The sequence below is a fragment of the Myxine glutinosa genome, chromosome 13, assembly GCF_964187855.1.
Source record: "Myxine glutinosa chromosome 13, kmMyxGlut1.1, whole genome shotgun sequence".
Taxonomy (NCBI): domain Eukaryota; kingdom Metazoa; phylum Chordata; class Myxini; order Myxiniformes; family Myxinidae; genus Myxine; species Myxine glutinosa.
In genome coordinates this window covers 69,005,581-69,023,035 of record NC_136273.1, presented here as the reverse complement: position 1 = coordinate 69,023,035, position 17,455 = coordinate 69,005,581, and the positions used below count along the sequence as shown (strand labels likewise).

The following is a 17,455-nucleotide window of genomic DNA, read 5'->3' as shown; positions in this document are numbered from 1 at the left end:
CCCAAGACCATTAGATTTTACTTTATTTAACTCACTCTTACAATGTGAATATTTTGTAGAACCAAGAGAGACCTCCTCAAATATTTGACCTTCGTTCCTCAATCGCATATGTTCCTCCATTGAAATGTAGTAATAATCTTTCCCTTCTACTTCTCCTGGTCGCTTTGCTCTGGTTGTAGTACTCACAAAACGAATCATAGGGTGTTTTTAAAAAAAACTTACAATCTTTTCATTTTTACTATTCAAGAGTTTAGATTTATGAAAGTTCTTTCCTGAAGCAGATTTACCCACAAGATTAATAATAATAGTTATCATTTATATATGTAATTATGTTTAAAATAAAAATACATCCTTTAATATCTCATCTTGTTTCACAACAATATATTTATATTTTTCAATCGTGTGTTTCATATAATTTTCAAATTCTTTTTTACTACATAACGTAGAGCAATTATCTCTCCAAAAATTATTTACATCTATTGAATTTAACTTAAATAAAATAAAAGTATTGGCATTGTTTCTTATTGAGCGTCGAGGGAGTTGAAAATATGATTGACTAAGATATATACAATTACAAGAAGAATGTCTCCCTATTGTATAGTAGCTATCCATTACTGTTTGGTTTCTCTCATTAACACAATCATCAAAGATGACGAGGTTCTTTTTTGATTTATCTAAATCTTGAGGTGAAGGTATATCATCCGTATTATCACTGAGAATACAAGTTATGGGTTTTGGTTTCGATTTTGATTTCTGTGTATCACAAAATAATTGTATTATATCTTCAATATTACAATCATTTAGTTTGTTTTGAAGTTTAAATAAACCGATAATGTCTTCCTTTTTAAGACCCGCATTAAAACCCTGTGAGAGTAGTTGATACTCGGGTTGAAAACTTGACTTTGTAAAAATTATTAAATTATCATAATCTAAAAAATTAGGACCAAGGAGCATCTTTAAAAGTAAACAGGTTTTCCCACATCTGCTTGAACCAACTATTAGACATCTCAATGAATTTGGAATGTTTTTATGGTTATTAAATTTTATCTTATTTTCCCAAACGGGTAAAAAATCATTCATTTATATATTTGGAAAACAAGTCATCTAACTTTTTTTGAGCTATTTTAGAAACTCTATATTTTATCCTGAGTTCGGGTTTAATTTCAAAATAATTCATTATTTTATTTATATAGTATCTTGTATTAACATTTCCATTAAAATTATTTTGAATAATAAATATCATTAAACCATTATACATTTCCTCAATACAAATAGTCTCTTCCCTTGAAAGAAATGGTGTATTATCATCACAATACTTAACATTCATCTCTCTTAATAATCTTGTAAAGTAATTCATTTTTGGTTCTAATTTAAAAGAGTTATATATTTTTATATATTTTTTATTATCATTAATTAAAATTAAATCACAGAAAATACATTGTTTATATGAACCCTCATTATTAAGCCCTATTCTATCACAAGCCAGACAATTCTCTAATTTATCATATGGAGAGTCTGGAAATTCTAAATATCCTTCAGAACTTATCATATTTATATAGTAAATTTTTACTGAAACTAAACGCAAGTTTATTCATTAATAAATACAATGTTTCAAAGCACAAAAGACAAATTTCAATCAATCTCTACTTCGGTGGAAGATATAGAAAAATATGTCAAAGATGTTAAATTGAACAAAGATAAATATGGAAATTTTTGGGTAAAACCAGTTATGGAAAATAACATGAGCCCCTCTATTTCATTTAAAGGAAGAGCTCTAACTATACCTGGAAAGACATCCATTAAAGTAAATCTAACAAAAGTTTCTCCTCTACTCCTGGCAATTTATTCAAAGCTTGAAAAAGTGATTGACCACGATACTTTGAAAGAGAATGATAAGACCATCAACAATACTCGTGGAGAAATTTGTATTTACTTTAATAATCCAAAGGGTGTAGATCTAAGTAAAATGAATGATGTTAATATTTCTGGTGAAATGTCATTTCGTTCTATGATAGTTAGAGATTATTTAAAGATAACTTTTGATATTAAAAATGTAGAGATTGAATCCGTTAATGAAAGAAAGTATATTGGTATAGATGGAAAGGTTTTTTCTGCTAATTAAATATGAGTCATTACAGCAGTGAAGATTTTACTATTTCATTGAACTCGGACGATAGTGATGATAGTATTTCATTGAACTCGGACGATGGTGATGATAGTATTTCATTGAACACAGATGATAGTTATGATACTAATAGTTTGTGCTCAAATGATAGTTATGAGAGTAGCTTTATTGATGACTCTGAGTATGATTCTGAGTATTCATGTGATAGTTATGACTTAGATGATTCTGAGTGAAAACGTGTTTTAGTTTAAGCACAGCGATATATATAAAACGGAGCTGTAAATCTCAAAAGTGTTTTATTTTAAGCACAGCGATATATATAAAACGGAGCTGTAAAGCTCAAAAGTGTTTTATTTTAAGCACAGTGATATATATAAAACACCACGTTTTCTCACGCTATAAATATGGTTTATTGTGATACTTGCGAGAAGGAAGTAAAATATTATAAACAACATATTCTCACCGCAAAACATACATACAACATTCTTAACAAACTTTCCCCTCTTCCACCTAAAACAAAACATTGTAAGGTCTGTAAAACAACCATCCTCAAGAAGGGGTTTAAAGCCCATCTTAAAACTAACAAACACTTGTCAAAATTGTTTTCCTATTAAAAACTCTGATGGTGCATTCAAAGGACATATTAAAATAAGAGTCTTTAACTTCAAACCTCCTGAACCAGAGTCTATAGTTGATGCTGTAGAAATAGTTAAACCTGCTGTTCAAACGTTGATTGAAAAAACACTAAAAGAAATGAAACCACTTAAATTTTATATGGGAGTAAAATTAGAAATGACAAAGGACGAAGGAGTTATAGATACACCATACATGAGAACTGAGCCACACTTTATATCTTCATATCAAGATTTTAAAACATCAGGAGTCTATGATGAACTTATTAAACAAGAGCAAGATGTGGATAATTCAATCGTAGGAAGTGGATTCAATATAGGAAAAATTATTTACATAGACATTCATATTCTTAAATCAGATCCTCTAAAAGCTTCTTCTTACATTGATTTACCCAGTGTTATCAAAAATAGAAAAGCAGTTATCAATATCAAAAATAAAGACAATAAATATTTTCTCTGGTCTATTCTAGCACACTTACATCCTCCACATTTTCATGATGAAAGAGTATCTCATTATAAAAAATATGAGAATACATTAAATACGAAAGATCTAAAGTTTCCGATGACTTTAAATGATATTCCTAAATTTGAAAAGTTGAATAATTTATCAGTTAATGTTTATGGTCTAACAGAAACAAACAACATTCAGGTTTTAAAGCTTTCTGACAATTGTAAACAAACTCATATTAATCTTCTATATTTTAATTCAAATGAAAATTCACATTATACATACATCAAAGATATTACAAAATTAACAAGTGAATCCTCTTGGATTGCGCTGAGGTTCGGGCATGGAATTTCTAGGAGGAAGTATAATTTGTATGCAATGAAAGTACATGTAATATGGGATCGAGTAAGATCGAGTAAGCTTCACCAGTGCGCGTGCGCGAATTTACGTCACGTCGGCAGCGAGAAGGCGTTCCCCAACACGAACCAATCAGGAACTGCCACGCCCACTTATATGATCTCAGAATTCCTGTGACAGGAATTAGCGTTACACTGGCTGGAAGTCATTCGCTAGAGGCGCTTCCTCAGCGCCAATCACCAGTGCGCGTGCGCGAATTTACGTCACGTCGGCAGCGAGAAGGCGTTCCCCAACACGAACCAATCAGGAACTGCCACGCCCACTTATATGATCTCAGAATTCCTGTGACAGGAATTAGCATTACACTGGCTGGAAGTCAATCGCTAGAGGCACTTCCTCAGCGCCAATAAAACCACAAGTATGTAAAAGAACAAATAAAATATATATTTGTATGCGTTGTCTTAACTTCTTCCATACACAAGAAAGATTAGGTAAACATTCAAATTATTGTGGTGAACATAAATCAACGGTAATCAACATGCCTAAAAAAGACTCAAAGATCACATTCAAAGATGAAAAGAAAACAATAAAACATCCATTTGTTATATATGCTGATTTTGAAAGTATTTTAGAAAAAATTGATACTGCCTCTCCAGATCCAAAAGAATCATACACAAATAAATATCAAAAACATACTCCTTGTGGTTTTTGTTATTATATCAAATCATCCGTTGGTGATAAATATAACAAGGTAGAGATGTATAGAGGCTCAAATACCCCAGAGGAGTTTGTGAAACGACTAGAAAAAGACTGTGTTCGATTAACCAAGATAATGAGAGAAACCAATAAACCAATGTCCTTAACAAGTAAAGAAAAAAGGGAATTTATAAAAAACAATGTCTGTCATATTTGTGAGGAGAAAATTGGTAAAGGTCTAAAGGTTAGAGACCATTGTCATCTCACTGGTAAATATAGAGGTCCGGCTCATCAAAGCTGTAATATTAATTATCAACTCCCCTCTTTCATTCCTGTCTTTCTTCATAACAACGCTCATAATTATGATACACATCTATTTATCAAGGAACTCTCAAAGACTTCTGGAAGTATCTCAGCAATTCCAAACACGGATCAGAAATACATTTCATTCACAAAAACAATTCACACATCTCCTATTACTCATATCAGATTTCTTGATACATTTAAATTCATGGCAAGCCCATTGGCTAACTTGGTTCAAAATCTAAAAGAGTTTCCATGTCTTTCAGAGTATTTTTTAGATAAAGATTTTCTAACACAAAAGGGAATTTACCCCTATGACTCTATATGGACTCATTTGAGAGATTCAATGAAACACAACTTCCTTTAAAAGAAAATTTCTATAACAAATTAAATAATAGTCATATATCTGATAAAGATTATGTACACGCACAAAATGTTTGGAAAAAATATAACATTAAGAATCTTGGTGAGTATCACGATTTGTACCTCAAAACGGATGTGCTTTTGTTGGCTGATGTGTTTGAGGCTTTCAGAACAATCTGTCATTCTGGATATGGATTGGATCCTGCTCACTATTACACTGCTCCTGGATTGGCTTGGAGCGTGATGTTAAAAATGACAAAACAAGCTTTGGATTTGATAACCGATGTTGATATGCTTTTGATGATTGAAAAGGCAAAGAGAGGAGGAATTTCACAAGTCTGTTCAAAGAGATATGCTAAAGCAAATAACAAGTACATTCCAAATTATGATCCATTGGTAGAGAGCTCCTACTTGATGTATTATGATGCGAACAACCTGTATGGCTGGGCAATGTCTCAGGCTCTTCCTTATGGAAAACTTAGATGGGTAAAGGAAAAAGATTACAAAAAGGTTTTACAAGATGTATATATCTCTACACAAAAAGAATTGGATGATTCAAAGGTTGGTTATTATTTTGAGGTCGATTTGAAATATCCAGAGGAACTTCATAACCTACACAAAGATCTCCCATTTGCTTGTGAAAAGGAAAGTCCAAAGAAGGAGTGGTTAAGTGATTATCAACAATCATTTAATATAGGTGAATCAACAGAAAAATTACTTACTACATTATATAACAAGAAAAATTATGTTCTACACCAAAGAAATTTGCGACAATATTTATCAAAAGGTCTAAGAGTAGAGAAGATCCATAGGGTTCTAAAGTTCAATCAGTCATTGGTTGAAGGGGTACATTGATTTTAATACACAAAGAAGAACAGAGTCAAAAACAGATTTTGAGAAAGACTTTTATAAATTGATGAATAATGCGGTCTTTGGTAAGACCATGGAAAATGTGAGAAAAAGACAAAATATCAGACTATCAACATCTTGGAAACAAGCATCAAAATTAATTAATAGACCGAGTTTTACTAGAGCTGAGGTCTTTACTGAGAACTTTTGTGCGATCCATTTGATTAAAGAGAGTATTGAAATGGGCAAACCTATTTATATTGGAACATCAATTCTTGATTTATCAAAGTCATTAATGTATGATTACTTTTATAATAACTTGAGGAAGAAATAGCAAAATGATGTTCATCTACTTTATATGGATACAGATAGTTTTATTTTGCAAATTAATACTGATGATGTTTATTCAGACATGAAAAAGGACATTAATATCTATGACACTAGTAATTACAGTCCAGAGAGTGAGTTGTTCTCTTCTAAAAATAAAAAGGTGATTGGAAAGTTTAAGGATGAATTAGGAGGAAATGTTATGAGTGAATTTGTGGGATTGAGGTCTAAGGCTTATGCTTCTAAATACATTGTGAATAACGTTGAAAAAACTGATAAGAAGTTAAAAGGCATCTATCTATAATTCCAGTAATCTCTGTGTGTGTGTGTGTATGTGTGTGTGTCGTTTGTCTGTGACCGCTGTTTCTCGACAACCACGGGTCCGATATACTTGAAACTTGCCAGGTATATTGCTGGGGACCCGAGGATGTGCCTTTTCAAGGTTTCATATTAATCGGAGAAGTAGTTACCGAGCTATGGCGATTTATTTACCAAACTCCGCAAGCCGTTCGCTTTGGACCAAACCATTTCATGTAAATAGAGGGGGGGGGGGGGATCGTCACCGTACTCGCAAGCCGTTCGCTTTGGCTTTGCGAATGGACCAAACCATTTCATGTAAATAGAGGGGGGGGGGATATAATTTTAGATATATATATAGTACGGGCATGCCCTAGTAAAGAAAAATGTCATTAAAGAAACAATAAACTTTAAGGATTATTATAACTGTTTAACAACAAAGAAAGAAGAGTTTAGAAAGATTAATGGAATAAGAAGTTATAAACATAAATTATATTCAGAAGAGGTGAATAAGAAAGCATTGGGGGCTTTTGATGATAAGAGGTTTATTTTAGAAAATGGAATTGATAGTCTCCCTTATGGTTATATAAGTATATAAGTGATAAGTTAAAAAGGGGGGTTAGGGATTTTAACGGGCTACCGCCGCCTTTTTACTATTATATAAATGATAGAACCAAGTACCAACCAGACTAAAGAGTGGAGGTGTAATCAACCTTGGTATATAAATGGTAAACATAACGAATGTGAAAAATATCAAATAGGTATAATTGAAAAGACAACTGGTAAAAAAATTTACAAAACAAATAAGAGAATTAATTTAAATACCGGTGAATTGGGTAAAAAAGATGGAAATATTTTTGAGTGGACGGAAAACTTTGATGGTTGCCAGGAAAATATATACTTTAATTTAAAAATGGTATGTGGCACTGGAGGCGCTCAAACAAGAACATTGAGGGAGGTTTACCATTTTATCTTAGCTCAGTTAAAATATCTTAATAAAGACCCAAACTCAAACATCTTTTTTGTTAATATATTAGATGGTGAAGGGAGTGGCAAGAGAATTAAATTATTTCCCACGCATAAACAAATATTTGTAGGGTCGTTGTTTGAGTGGGCCAAAGATGATTCACCAGATGATATTAAGAGTAAAAGGTTAAAAGGTCCATAAGGTCAGAAGGATCACAGGTTCACACAGATGGACCATTGTTTAAGTGGTCTAATGAATAAGGATAACATGTCAAAAGGTTAGAAGGTTCGTAAAGAACAGGGTGAGAGAAATAGAGGTGTTTAGGGGCAATGAGGGAGGGGAAAAATTAACATGTAAGTCAATGGGAAAATGAGAGTGTCCCAGAAGCAACATATATACACTACTGAGGCGAGACAGAGGCGAGATAGAGGCGAGAGAGAGGCGAGAGAGAGGCGAGAGAGAGGCGAGAGAGAGGCGAGACAGAGGCGAGAGAGGGGCGAGAGAGGGGCGAGACAGAGGCGAGACAGACAGAGGCGAGACAGACAGAGGCGAGACAGACAGAGGTGAGACAGACAGAGGCGAGACAGACAGAGGCGAGACAGACAGAGGCGAGACAGACAGAGGCGAGACAGACAGAGGCGAGACAGACAGAGGTGAGACAGAGGCGAGAGAGAGGCGAGACAGAGGCGAGACAGAGGCGAGACAGAGGCGAGACAGACAGAGGCGAGACAGACAGAGGCGAGACAGACAGAGGCGAGACAGACAGAGGCGAGACAGACAGAGGCGAGACAGACAGAGGCGAGACAGACAGAGGCGAGACAGACAGAGGCGAGACAGACAGAGGCGAGACAGACAGAGGCGAGACAGACAGAGGCGAGACAGACAGAGGCGAGACAGACAGAGGCGAGACAGACAGAGGCGAGACAGAGGCGAGAGAGAGGCGAGACAGAGGCGAGAGAGAGGCGAGAGAGAGGCGAGAGAGAGGCGAGACAGACAGAGGCGAGACAGACAGAGGCGAGACAGAGGCGAGACAGACAGAGGCGAGACAGACAGAGGCGAGACAGACAGAGGCGAGACAGACAGAGGCGAGACAGACAGAGGCGAGACAGACAGAGGCGAGACAGACAGAGGCGAGACAGACAGAGGCGAGACAGACAGAGGCGAGACAGACAGAGGCGAGATAGAGGCAACAGAGGCGAGACAGACAGAGGCGAGACAGACAGAGGCGAGACAGACAGAGGCGAGACAGACAGAGGCGAGACAGAGGCGAGACAGGCGAGACAGAGGCGCGACAGAGGCGAGACAGAGGCGAGAGAGAGGCGAGACAGAGGCGTGACAGAGGCGAGACAGAGATGAGACAGAGGCGAGAGAGAGGCGAGAGAGAGGCGAGACAGAGGCGAGACAGAGGCGAGACAGAGGTGAGACAGACAGAGGTGAGACAGAGGTGAGACAGACAGAGGTGAGACAGACAGAGGTGAGACAGAGGTGAGACAGAGGTGAGACAGAGGTGAGACAGAGGTGAGACAGACAGAGGTGAGACAGAGGTGAGACAGAGGTGAGACAGACAGAGGTGAGACAGACAGAGGTGAGACAGACAGAGGTGAGACAGACAGAGGTGAGACAGACAGAGGTGAGACAGACAGAGGTGAGACAGACAGAGGTGAGACAGACAGAGGTGAGACAGACAGAGGTGAGACAGACAGAGGTGAGACAGACAGAGGTGAGACAGACAGAGGTGAGACAGACAGAGGTGAGACAGACAGAGGTGAGACAGACAGAGGTGAGACAGACAGAGGTGAGACAGACAGAGGTGAGACAGACAGAGGTGAGACAGACAGAGGTGAGACAGACAGAGGTGAGACAGACAGAGGTGAGACAGACAGAGGTGAGACAGACAGAGGTGAGACAGACAGAGGTGAGACAGACAGAGGTGAGACAGACAGAGGTGAGACAGACAGAGGTGAGACAGACAGAGGTGAGACAGACAGAGGTGAGACAGACAGAGGTGAGACAGACAGAGGTGTGACAGAGGTGAGACAGAGGTGAGACAAAGGTGAGACAGAGACAGAGAGAGAGAGAGAGAGAGAGAGAGAGACGACGTTCGCACATTATGTGTTTGCTCAGTGGTCTGACCAGCGGGTGAGCGAGTTCTCCCGACGAGGTGCATAGGATCCAAAACGGTTTTCCATTGTGTAGCTGGTACACTGTTTCTGCACAAGCTCGTTCACTTCATGGCTGAGCCATAGGCATTGCTGGTACGAAGGGCATCGGATTGTCAGCGTCCTGTAAACAACAATATGCAAGAATTATGTGAGTCACTGAGCTTGTTACGTCCCAATAATTACACCATTGTTGTGACCGCGGAACTACCTGGATAGGTTAGTGATGACGACTCCATTCTTGACATTGGTAATTCCTTTTCCCGAGGAGATGGAGAACTCTTTGTCGAATAGCAGCACGCCACAAATCTTCTGATCTTTACTTTGCAGGTACAGCAGAAAGGAGTCCTTCACCACCAGCCACCTAATAAATGGCAACAACAACCTTTCAAAAACACTCAGCAACCCAGTAATACCAGCAACACTATACATTTTGCACTCAACAATGTCGCATGTCAAGCCCAGATATCTCCAACTGGTCAAGAACAAGCAATGTGCTCTTATAATTGACCAGCAGCCATATTTGGTCATGGCATGACATGGTGGGTAACCTGTTACAGGTTTGAATCTACATATTGATTTTAATGTAGGAAATATCTAGGATTATTGTCTGACACGTTTGGTGGAGGATTGTGTTATGATGCAAGGTTAGGGTGGAGATTGGTGTGTAAGCGTAGTCGGACATCACCTTTGAGACCAGTGGGTACAGATGTCGTTGCAGCAATTCATACACATTAAACGATAGCCTCCAGAGCGTTTCTGTATTTTGCACTCGCTGATAGCAAAAAAAATCAACATGGTGATGGGTGAAGGGGACATTGGAGACAGAAAGTATGGGATAAGACAAGGTTATAGTAAATACTCAACCTCATGAAAACAATGACTTTAATGTGAGTAGCTCCTGTTCATGAGACAGAGACAGAGACAGAGACAGAGACAGAGACAGAGACAGAGACAGAGACAGAGAGAGAGAGAGAGAGAGAGAGAAGAGTGGGTGTGAGAGAGAAAGAGAGAGAGAAGAGTGGGTGTGAGAGAGAAAGAGAGAGAGAGAAGTGTGTGTGTGTGTGTGTGTGTGTGTGTGTGTGTGTGTGTGTGTGTGTGTGTGTGTGTGTGTGTGTGTGTGTGTGAAGGGTGGGTGTGAGAGAAATAGAGAGAGACAGAAGAATGCGTGTGTGTGTGTGTGTGTGTGTGTGCGTGAGAGAGAGAGGAGAGTGGGTGTGAGAGAGAAAGAGAGAGAGAGGTGTGTGTGTCTGTCTGTCTGTCTGTCTGTCTGTCTATATATATATATATATATATATATATATATACTAGCTTGACTCGGCTCGCTGCGCTCGCCTCACCAAGCGTCGTAACTGAGGCACGGGCTTATTTTAGCTGAGGATAATAACTGCACCTGAGTTGCTGTGTTGTCATGATTTTCACCAATCATAATACAAACAATTACTTTGCACAAATGTATTTGTTGTGTTTGTGATATTACATTTTTATAAGCAATTTAGGTTGAAGATTTAGGTTGAATGTTTTTTTTTCAAGAAAGAACCCCTCAGCACGTACATAGGGGAGGGGTAGGTGCAGACTGGAAGTTTGGGACGATTACACCTCACCACCACGTAGTTCAAAACACCTCACCACCAAGTAATTAAAAACACCTCACCACCACGTAATTCAAAACACCTCACCATCACGTAATTCAAAACACCTCACCACCAAGTAATTCAAAACACCTCACCACCAAGTAATTCAAAACACCTCACCACCAAGTAATTCAAAACACCTCACCACCAAGTAATTTAAAACACCTCACAGCCATAAAACACGTAATAAAAACACCTCAGCCACGAAATTAAAAACACCTCACCACCACGTCATTTAAAAACACCTCACCACCACGTCATTTAAAAACACCTCACCACCAAGTAATTCAAAACACCTCACCACCACATAATTCAAAACACCTCATCACCAACTAATTCTAAACACCTCAATAACCACATAATTAAAAACACCTCACCACCACGTAATTATAAATACCTCACCACCAATTAATTAAAAACACCCCACCACCAAGTAATTCAAAACACCTCACCACCACATAATTCAAAACACCTCATCACCAACTAATTCTAAACACCTCAATAACCACATAATTAAAAACACCTCACCACCACGTAATTATAAATACCTCACCACCAATTAATTAAAAACACCCCACCACCAAGTAATTCAAAACACCTCACCACCACATAATTCAAAACACCTCATCACCAACTAATTCTAAACACCTCAATAACCACATAATTAAAAACACCTCACCACCACGTAATTATAAATACCTCACCACCAATTAATTAAAAACACCCCACCACCACATCATTTAAAAACACCTCACCACCACATAATTCAAAATACCTCACCACCACGTGATTTAAAACCACCACGACGTTATTAAAAACAACTCACAACCACGGAAACAAACGTTTGAGGTAGTCGTTAAGTGACAACAAGACACTGCCCAGATGTGTGGATATATAGATAAATGACTGTACCCGAGTTGCCGTTTTGTCATGGTTTAAACCAATCATAATTCAAACAATTATTTTGCACAAATGTATTTGTAATATATGTGATGTCACATTTTATAAATAATTGAAGTTGAAAAAAAAAATTCCCAAAAAATTCCAAAAACAAAAATATATATATTTGGAAACTTTTTCAAAAACAATACCCCTAGGACATACCGACGGGAGAGATATGTGCATTCCAGAAGTTTGGTACGATTTCACAAAAGTTTGAGAAAGTAGTTCAGTGACAACACAACACAAGACAGGACAGACACTGCACAGATATATACATATATAGATGTATATATATATATATATATATATGTATATATATATATATATATATATCTATATTATAATAGGCGTAGGTGATCCGTCTGTCCGGGGGTGTGGCTTGCTCCGTTGAGAGAGTAGCTCCACCCATAGCTCCACTGATAGCTCCACCCATTCTTGGAGAGGCTTCATGTAAACAAATATCCACCATTTTATTAACTCGAATAGCTTTGAGGCCTGTTTAGTTAGGCCCGTGCTGTCTTTCTCTCTCACACAGGTTTATTTCAACTCAAATTCGATATATCATTTCATTTTTAACAGTCGCTAACATAGTTTTAGACTCGTTTGAAAAAAAACGGGAAGAAAATCCGATGAAAGTTTCCATTGAGAGAACGAAATGAATTCTCAAAGGCCTGTAAAATAAAGCCCATTCATTGAGTCACCCTCACGATTTTATCGAATTCACCATCTGATTGGAGAGGCGAGTGAGGAGCGATTGGAGAGGCGAGTGAGGCACAATTGGAGGGGAGTATGAGGGATTGGAGAGGAGTGTGAGGGATTGGAGGGGAGTGTGAGGGATTGGAGGGGAGTGTGAGGGATTGGAGGGGAGTGTGACGGATTGGAGGGGAGTGTGAGGGATTGGAGAGGAGTGTGAGGAAGTATTGGAGAGGAGTGTGAGGAGGTAGGTGAGAGGTAGGTTGGCAGTGTGAGGAGGAGTGGGATTGGAGAGGCGTGAGGGTGGAGAGAGGAGAGTGTCAGGTGGAGAGGAGTGAGGGGTCACATATTATGTGAAATAAATAAATTGTGTTCATTACACCATTTCTGGATCTGATGAATTGCCAGTAACCATTTTGTAAAATGTAATGTGCAGCATTTAAATCAAGATGTCCAAATGTCACACACGTCCATGCCCGTGGGATTCCCACGGGTGACCCCACTAGTATGTATGTATGTATATATATATATATATTGTTATGAATCTTAGGTAGGGCACATATAGATCCAGGTAGATCTGCATAGGTAAGTGCTTTGACTGTCGTGCTAGGGAATCTCGATGTAATACGTTCTGTCTTGCCCGAATGTCGGAGTAAGCTGCATATCTGTGTCCCCGCCACGAGTGGGCGGGGCTTGTTAACTAGAATTAGGGCATAAGGATAAAATTCCACTGTACGTCGTTCCCTCTGTGATCATACCTGTGTCCTGTATGGCAATGCACTAATAGACAGTAGTTAGGCCCATTAGCACCACACTAATTAAATTCCCCCTCCACCACATTAACTTACGGAAGAACAGACAGGAAGCAACCACGCACTACGGCGGCATGGCAAGCAAACATCACGCAGGCAGGCAATGGACACTCCCAGATGGGCAGCAATTGGTCAGGGCAGGGGGCGAGTAGTAGGCGGGTCGCCGATTGCCAAGGAAGGGAAGGTGAAGGACGTTCCACACTAATTGGCCACCGACCAATGACGTAACACCAAAGGCGCGAAGCGCTCGGCCAATCAGAGAGGAGGGCGCGAAAGACGAGCAATAAGCGACGCGCTGATTGGAGGATAAGCGCCGGTGACTTGAGGAGGGCGCGGAGGGCTAGCAAGAAGCGATGCGCTGATTGGAAGGAAAGCGCCAGTGACGTCAGACCAGGTCTGATAAAAGTGAGCAGAGACGGACACATTTTGACTCTTCTCTCTTCGCCCCTTCGCCTCTGCCTATTTTTGCCTCTGCCTTTTTCTTCCCTTCTTCTCCTGTTGCCCTTTGCACATTCCTGTGTCGTCGAATCTCTCATCTTGGTTCTGGACAAGTGAGTGACTCCACGTGGACGGGGCCAGGCATGGCCGGAGTAGCGAGCTGCATGCGACCGTATGAGTCGCGCGGAAGGCCTGTGGACACCAGCGGACAGGACCGGGGCGAGCGGAGGGCTCGTTTGGCCTGGCAGAGCACAAGCAAGGACACATCAGGGCCTAGTCCACGCCAACCCTGGAGCCTGACCAGCCGGACGATCCCTGATGACCCCTAACACACGAACCACAAAGATAAGACACATCACACAGAACACAACGATTGCTTTATTTATCCTTCCATTTGTCCTGTTGTTGAAGTCTGTGTGGGAGCGCTCCATTCGACGGGTTTAGTTTTTACCATCGAGCTCTTTGTTCTCGGGGTCCGGCAATAAAGCCGTGTTTATTTTTCTACCTAACATCCGTCGTTTTTGTGAGTTACTTTTCGCAGGTTGAAGACTGAGCGCGGACCGTCAGGTAAATCCCGCTTCTTCTTCTTTTCTTTCTTCCTCCCGCGCATATCGAGTGAAGTCCACCATTGATCGTCGCCTCAGTAAAGCTCGATTGCTATTCGTGATTTGCCCGATCTTAACCGAGGGGGAGTCACGCGACAATATATTTATATATATTTATATATATATTATTGAATGAATTATATATATATATTATTGTCACGTTCATGGTGATTCAAATCTTTACCAGGAAACAGATTAGCCAAGCAAGCTTTAACTCCGGGCATTCATCAAATATGGCAGAGTTCATGCACGCGGGGAGGGAGGGGGGTAAGGAGGATGAGGATGAGGATGCTGAAAATCACTTACCTCACGGATCCCGCCGGCAGTCTTCAACCTGCAAAAAGTAATTCAAACCGAGGCGGATTTAAAATGTACAAAAATAAACAGGTTTATTGAACGGGACCCGAGAACAAGGCAAACGGGACCCGAGAACAAGGAAAACGCGACGATGAAACTAAAATCTAAATTGAGCACTCCCACACCAGACGTATAACACGGACGAAGGGAAAATCAATGGGTGTATGTGGTGTATGTGTGATTTATTGCACTTAGTTCAACCAGCTCAGGGTCTCGTCAGGAATGGCGTCGGCCCTGTGTGTGCGGTCCGGACGCAGCTCCGTGCACGCCAAAACTCCTTGACGCCAAGAAGGCCTCGACTCGTCCTTGTTCGCTCGGCCCTGATGAAGGCCTCCCGCACGAGGCAAACGAGCGTGCAGCCTGCTCCCCAGCCGTGCCCTTCCTCACAAACGTGGCACGGAAACTGCGGGTCTTCGTTCTTGGTGCTCTGTCTTTTTACGAACACCAGCAAAGTCTCGGGATGCAACGTCTTTGTTGAAGCCTCCCCATGCAGCGAGCAAGCCCTACCAAGCAGCACGATGCCCTCCCCCCACGCCCCTCTCTTCACCAATCCGCAGGAAGCCCCCTGCCCGCTTCTGGCCAACCACAAGTCCCTCTCCACTCTGCTCCCCCACTGGTCAACTCCCGCTCAATAGCGAGTCCTTCTGGTCATGGCTTTCGGCCTGCCTGTGCTATGTGTGTTGCTATACAAGTTGGTGCTGTAGCTGTCCGTGGTTCCATCGGCAGTGCTCCGAACTGGCTTCCGGTGAGTTTTATTGTGGGGGCGGGGGGGGGGGGATTTAATTCGTATGTGTGGTGCTTTTAATGGTGGGGTTCCTCTCTAGTGTTTACATGCAGTGCCATAAGGGACAAAGGATAGATCACAAGGTCTCACGAACAGGGGAATTAGCACAATCCCTACACTAGCCAACACACCCCACTCCTCGCAACAGGGACGAACATACACTCAATCCGACATTCGGGCTAAACAGGCCCCAGACCCATGCACATCGAAGTGGCTCTTCCCACCCACGACCATTGTAGCACCCACCCACGCAGATCTACCTGAATCCATACACCACTACCCCAAAATTCATAACATATTTATATATATATAAATATAAATATATATATATATAAATATATATATATATAAATATATATATATATAAATATATATATATATAAATATATATATATATAAATATATATATACACACACATACATATACAATATACATACATACATACATACATACATACATATACATACTGTACATACATACACATACATACATACATACATACATACATACATACATATACATACTGTACATACATACACATACACATACATACTCGAAATTTGAATCTTTCACCCACACAGCAAACTTTAAACTGGGTAGCATTTATATATGGAGCAAAACTCACATTCCCTTGGGTCCAAGATCGTGAACAAATGACAGTGGACTTACTTCCAGAACTTCCAGCTGGAAACAATGAGAGCAAAATGAAAGGAAATCAATTTACTTTGGGTCAAATAATCACAAATGGAACTTCTAAGCATGAGATGTGTTTATGAAACATTCAAGCACAGGGTGAATAAGTTGGCCTGGGAAACGTTTAATTACTTCAATATTATCCAATCAAACTCAACAAAATTCGCAGGTCATATTATGCACTCAAAGTCAAGATATCACTGAAAATTTCAGTACCGGTAGTCTACAAAGACATTTGACAATTTTACAAAGAAATTACTGACGATGTCGATGTTTGAAGATATGCTCCAAATGGGCACCATTTTGCTTAATGTAGAGGGTTACACATCAAGCAAAGTTATTGATGACTTATGTACTGTTATCAGAATTCTCCTCAAGCTTTCTTTACTAATGTTGAGCTCTTGACAGCAATGCCGAAGAGATTTATTTTGACTACGGGCGACTGAGTCAGCGACTGCAGAAATATTCTCGGGTGTCTTTCCTGATTTTGGTTGGCCAGAGAGGTCTCCTCTGTTTTGTGAATTCATATTCAAGACTGACATGCTGTCTTACAATTTTCACAAACCTTTGAATTTGAGACTTGCTGGGTACTTTCCTTGTTGCATCACATGCGCAGAACAGGCGCCTTGTCTGTAACAGCGAATTTGTCCACAGATAGTTTTCGACAAAAAAATACTTTTCTTCAGGTGTCCACAATATGGCATGTGAATGTTACAGATTCAAGAAACTTGGCAGGTACACTCTACCTTAATTTAATTCACATCTCATGAAAAATTAAGGACATTGAATGAAAACTGTGAAATTAAACTTTTCCCAGGGCCCACTTTTTGGGGTCACGCTGTACAAAACATTTTGCAAAAAAGTTTCGTAAAGGCGTGGTGAGGTTGATGCGACACGTAAACAGAGCATTTGAAACGGAAAATAAACAACAATGATGGAAACAGGAGTAGGGATAACAAAAAGAAAACAATAA

At 39.9% G+C, this 17,455-nt stretch overlaps 1 protein-coding gene across 2 annotated transcripts in view; it reads right to left on the bottom strand.

Moving 5' to 3' along the window:
- The window catches only part of LOC137439008 (phospholipase D1), a 141,924-nt gene that overhangs the window by 101,672 nt on the left and 22,797 nt on the right, over positions 1-17,455 (bottom strand). For both annotated transcript variants that reach the window (XM_068134568.2, XM_068134569.2), the window contains exons 6-9: positions 16,415-16,473; positions 10,212-10,298; positions 9,735-9,887; positions 9,498-9,647 (exon numbers count right to left, since the gene is read on the bottom strand). In XM_068134568.2, the coding sequence (XP_067990669.2) occupies positions 9,498-9,647; positions 9,735-9,887; positions 10,212-10,298; positions 16,415-16,473 (449 nt within the window). The remainder of the gene's footprint in view (positions 1-9,497; positions 9,648-9,734; positions 9,888-10,211; positions 10,299-16,414; positions 16,474-17,455) is intronic.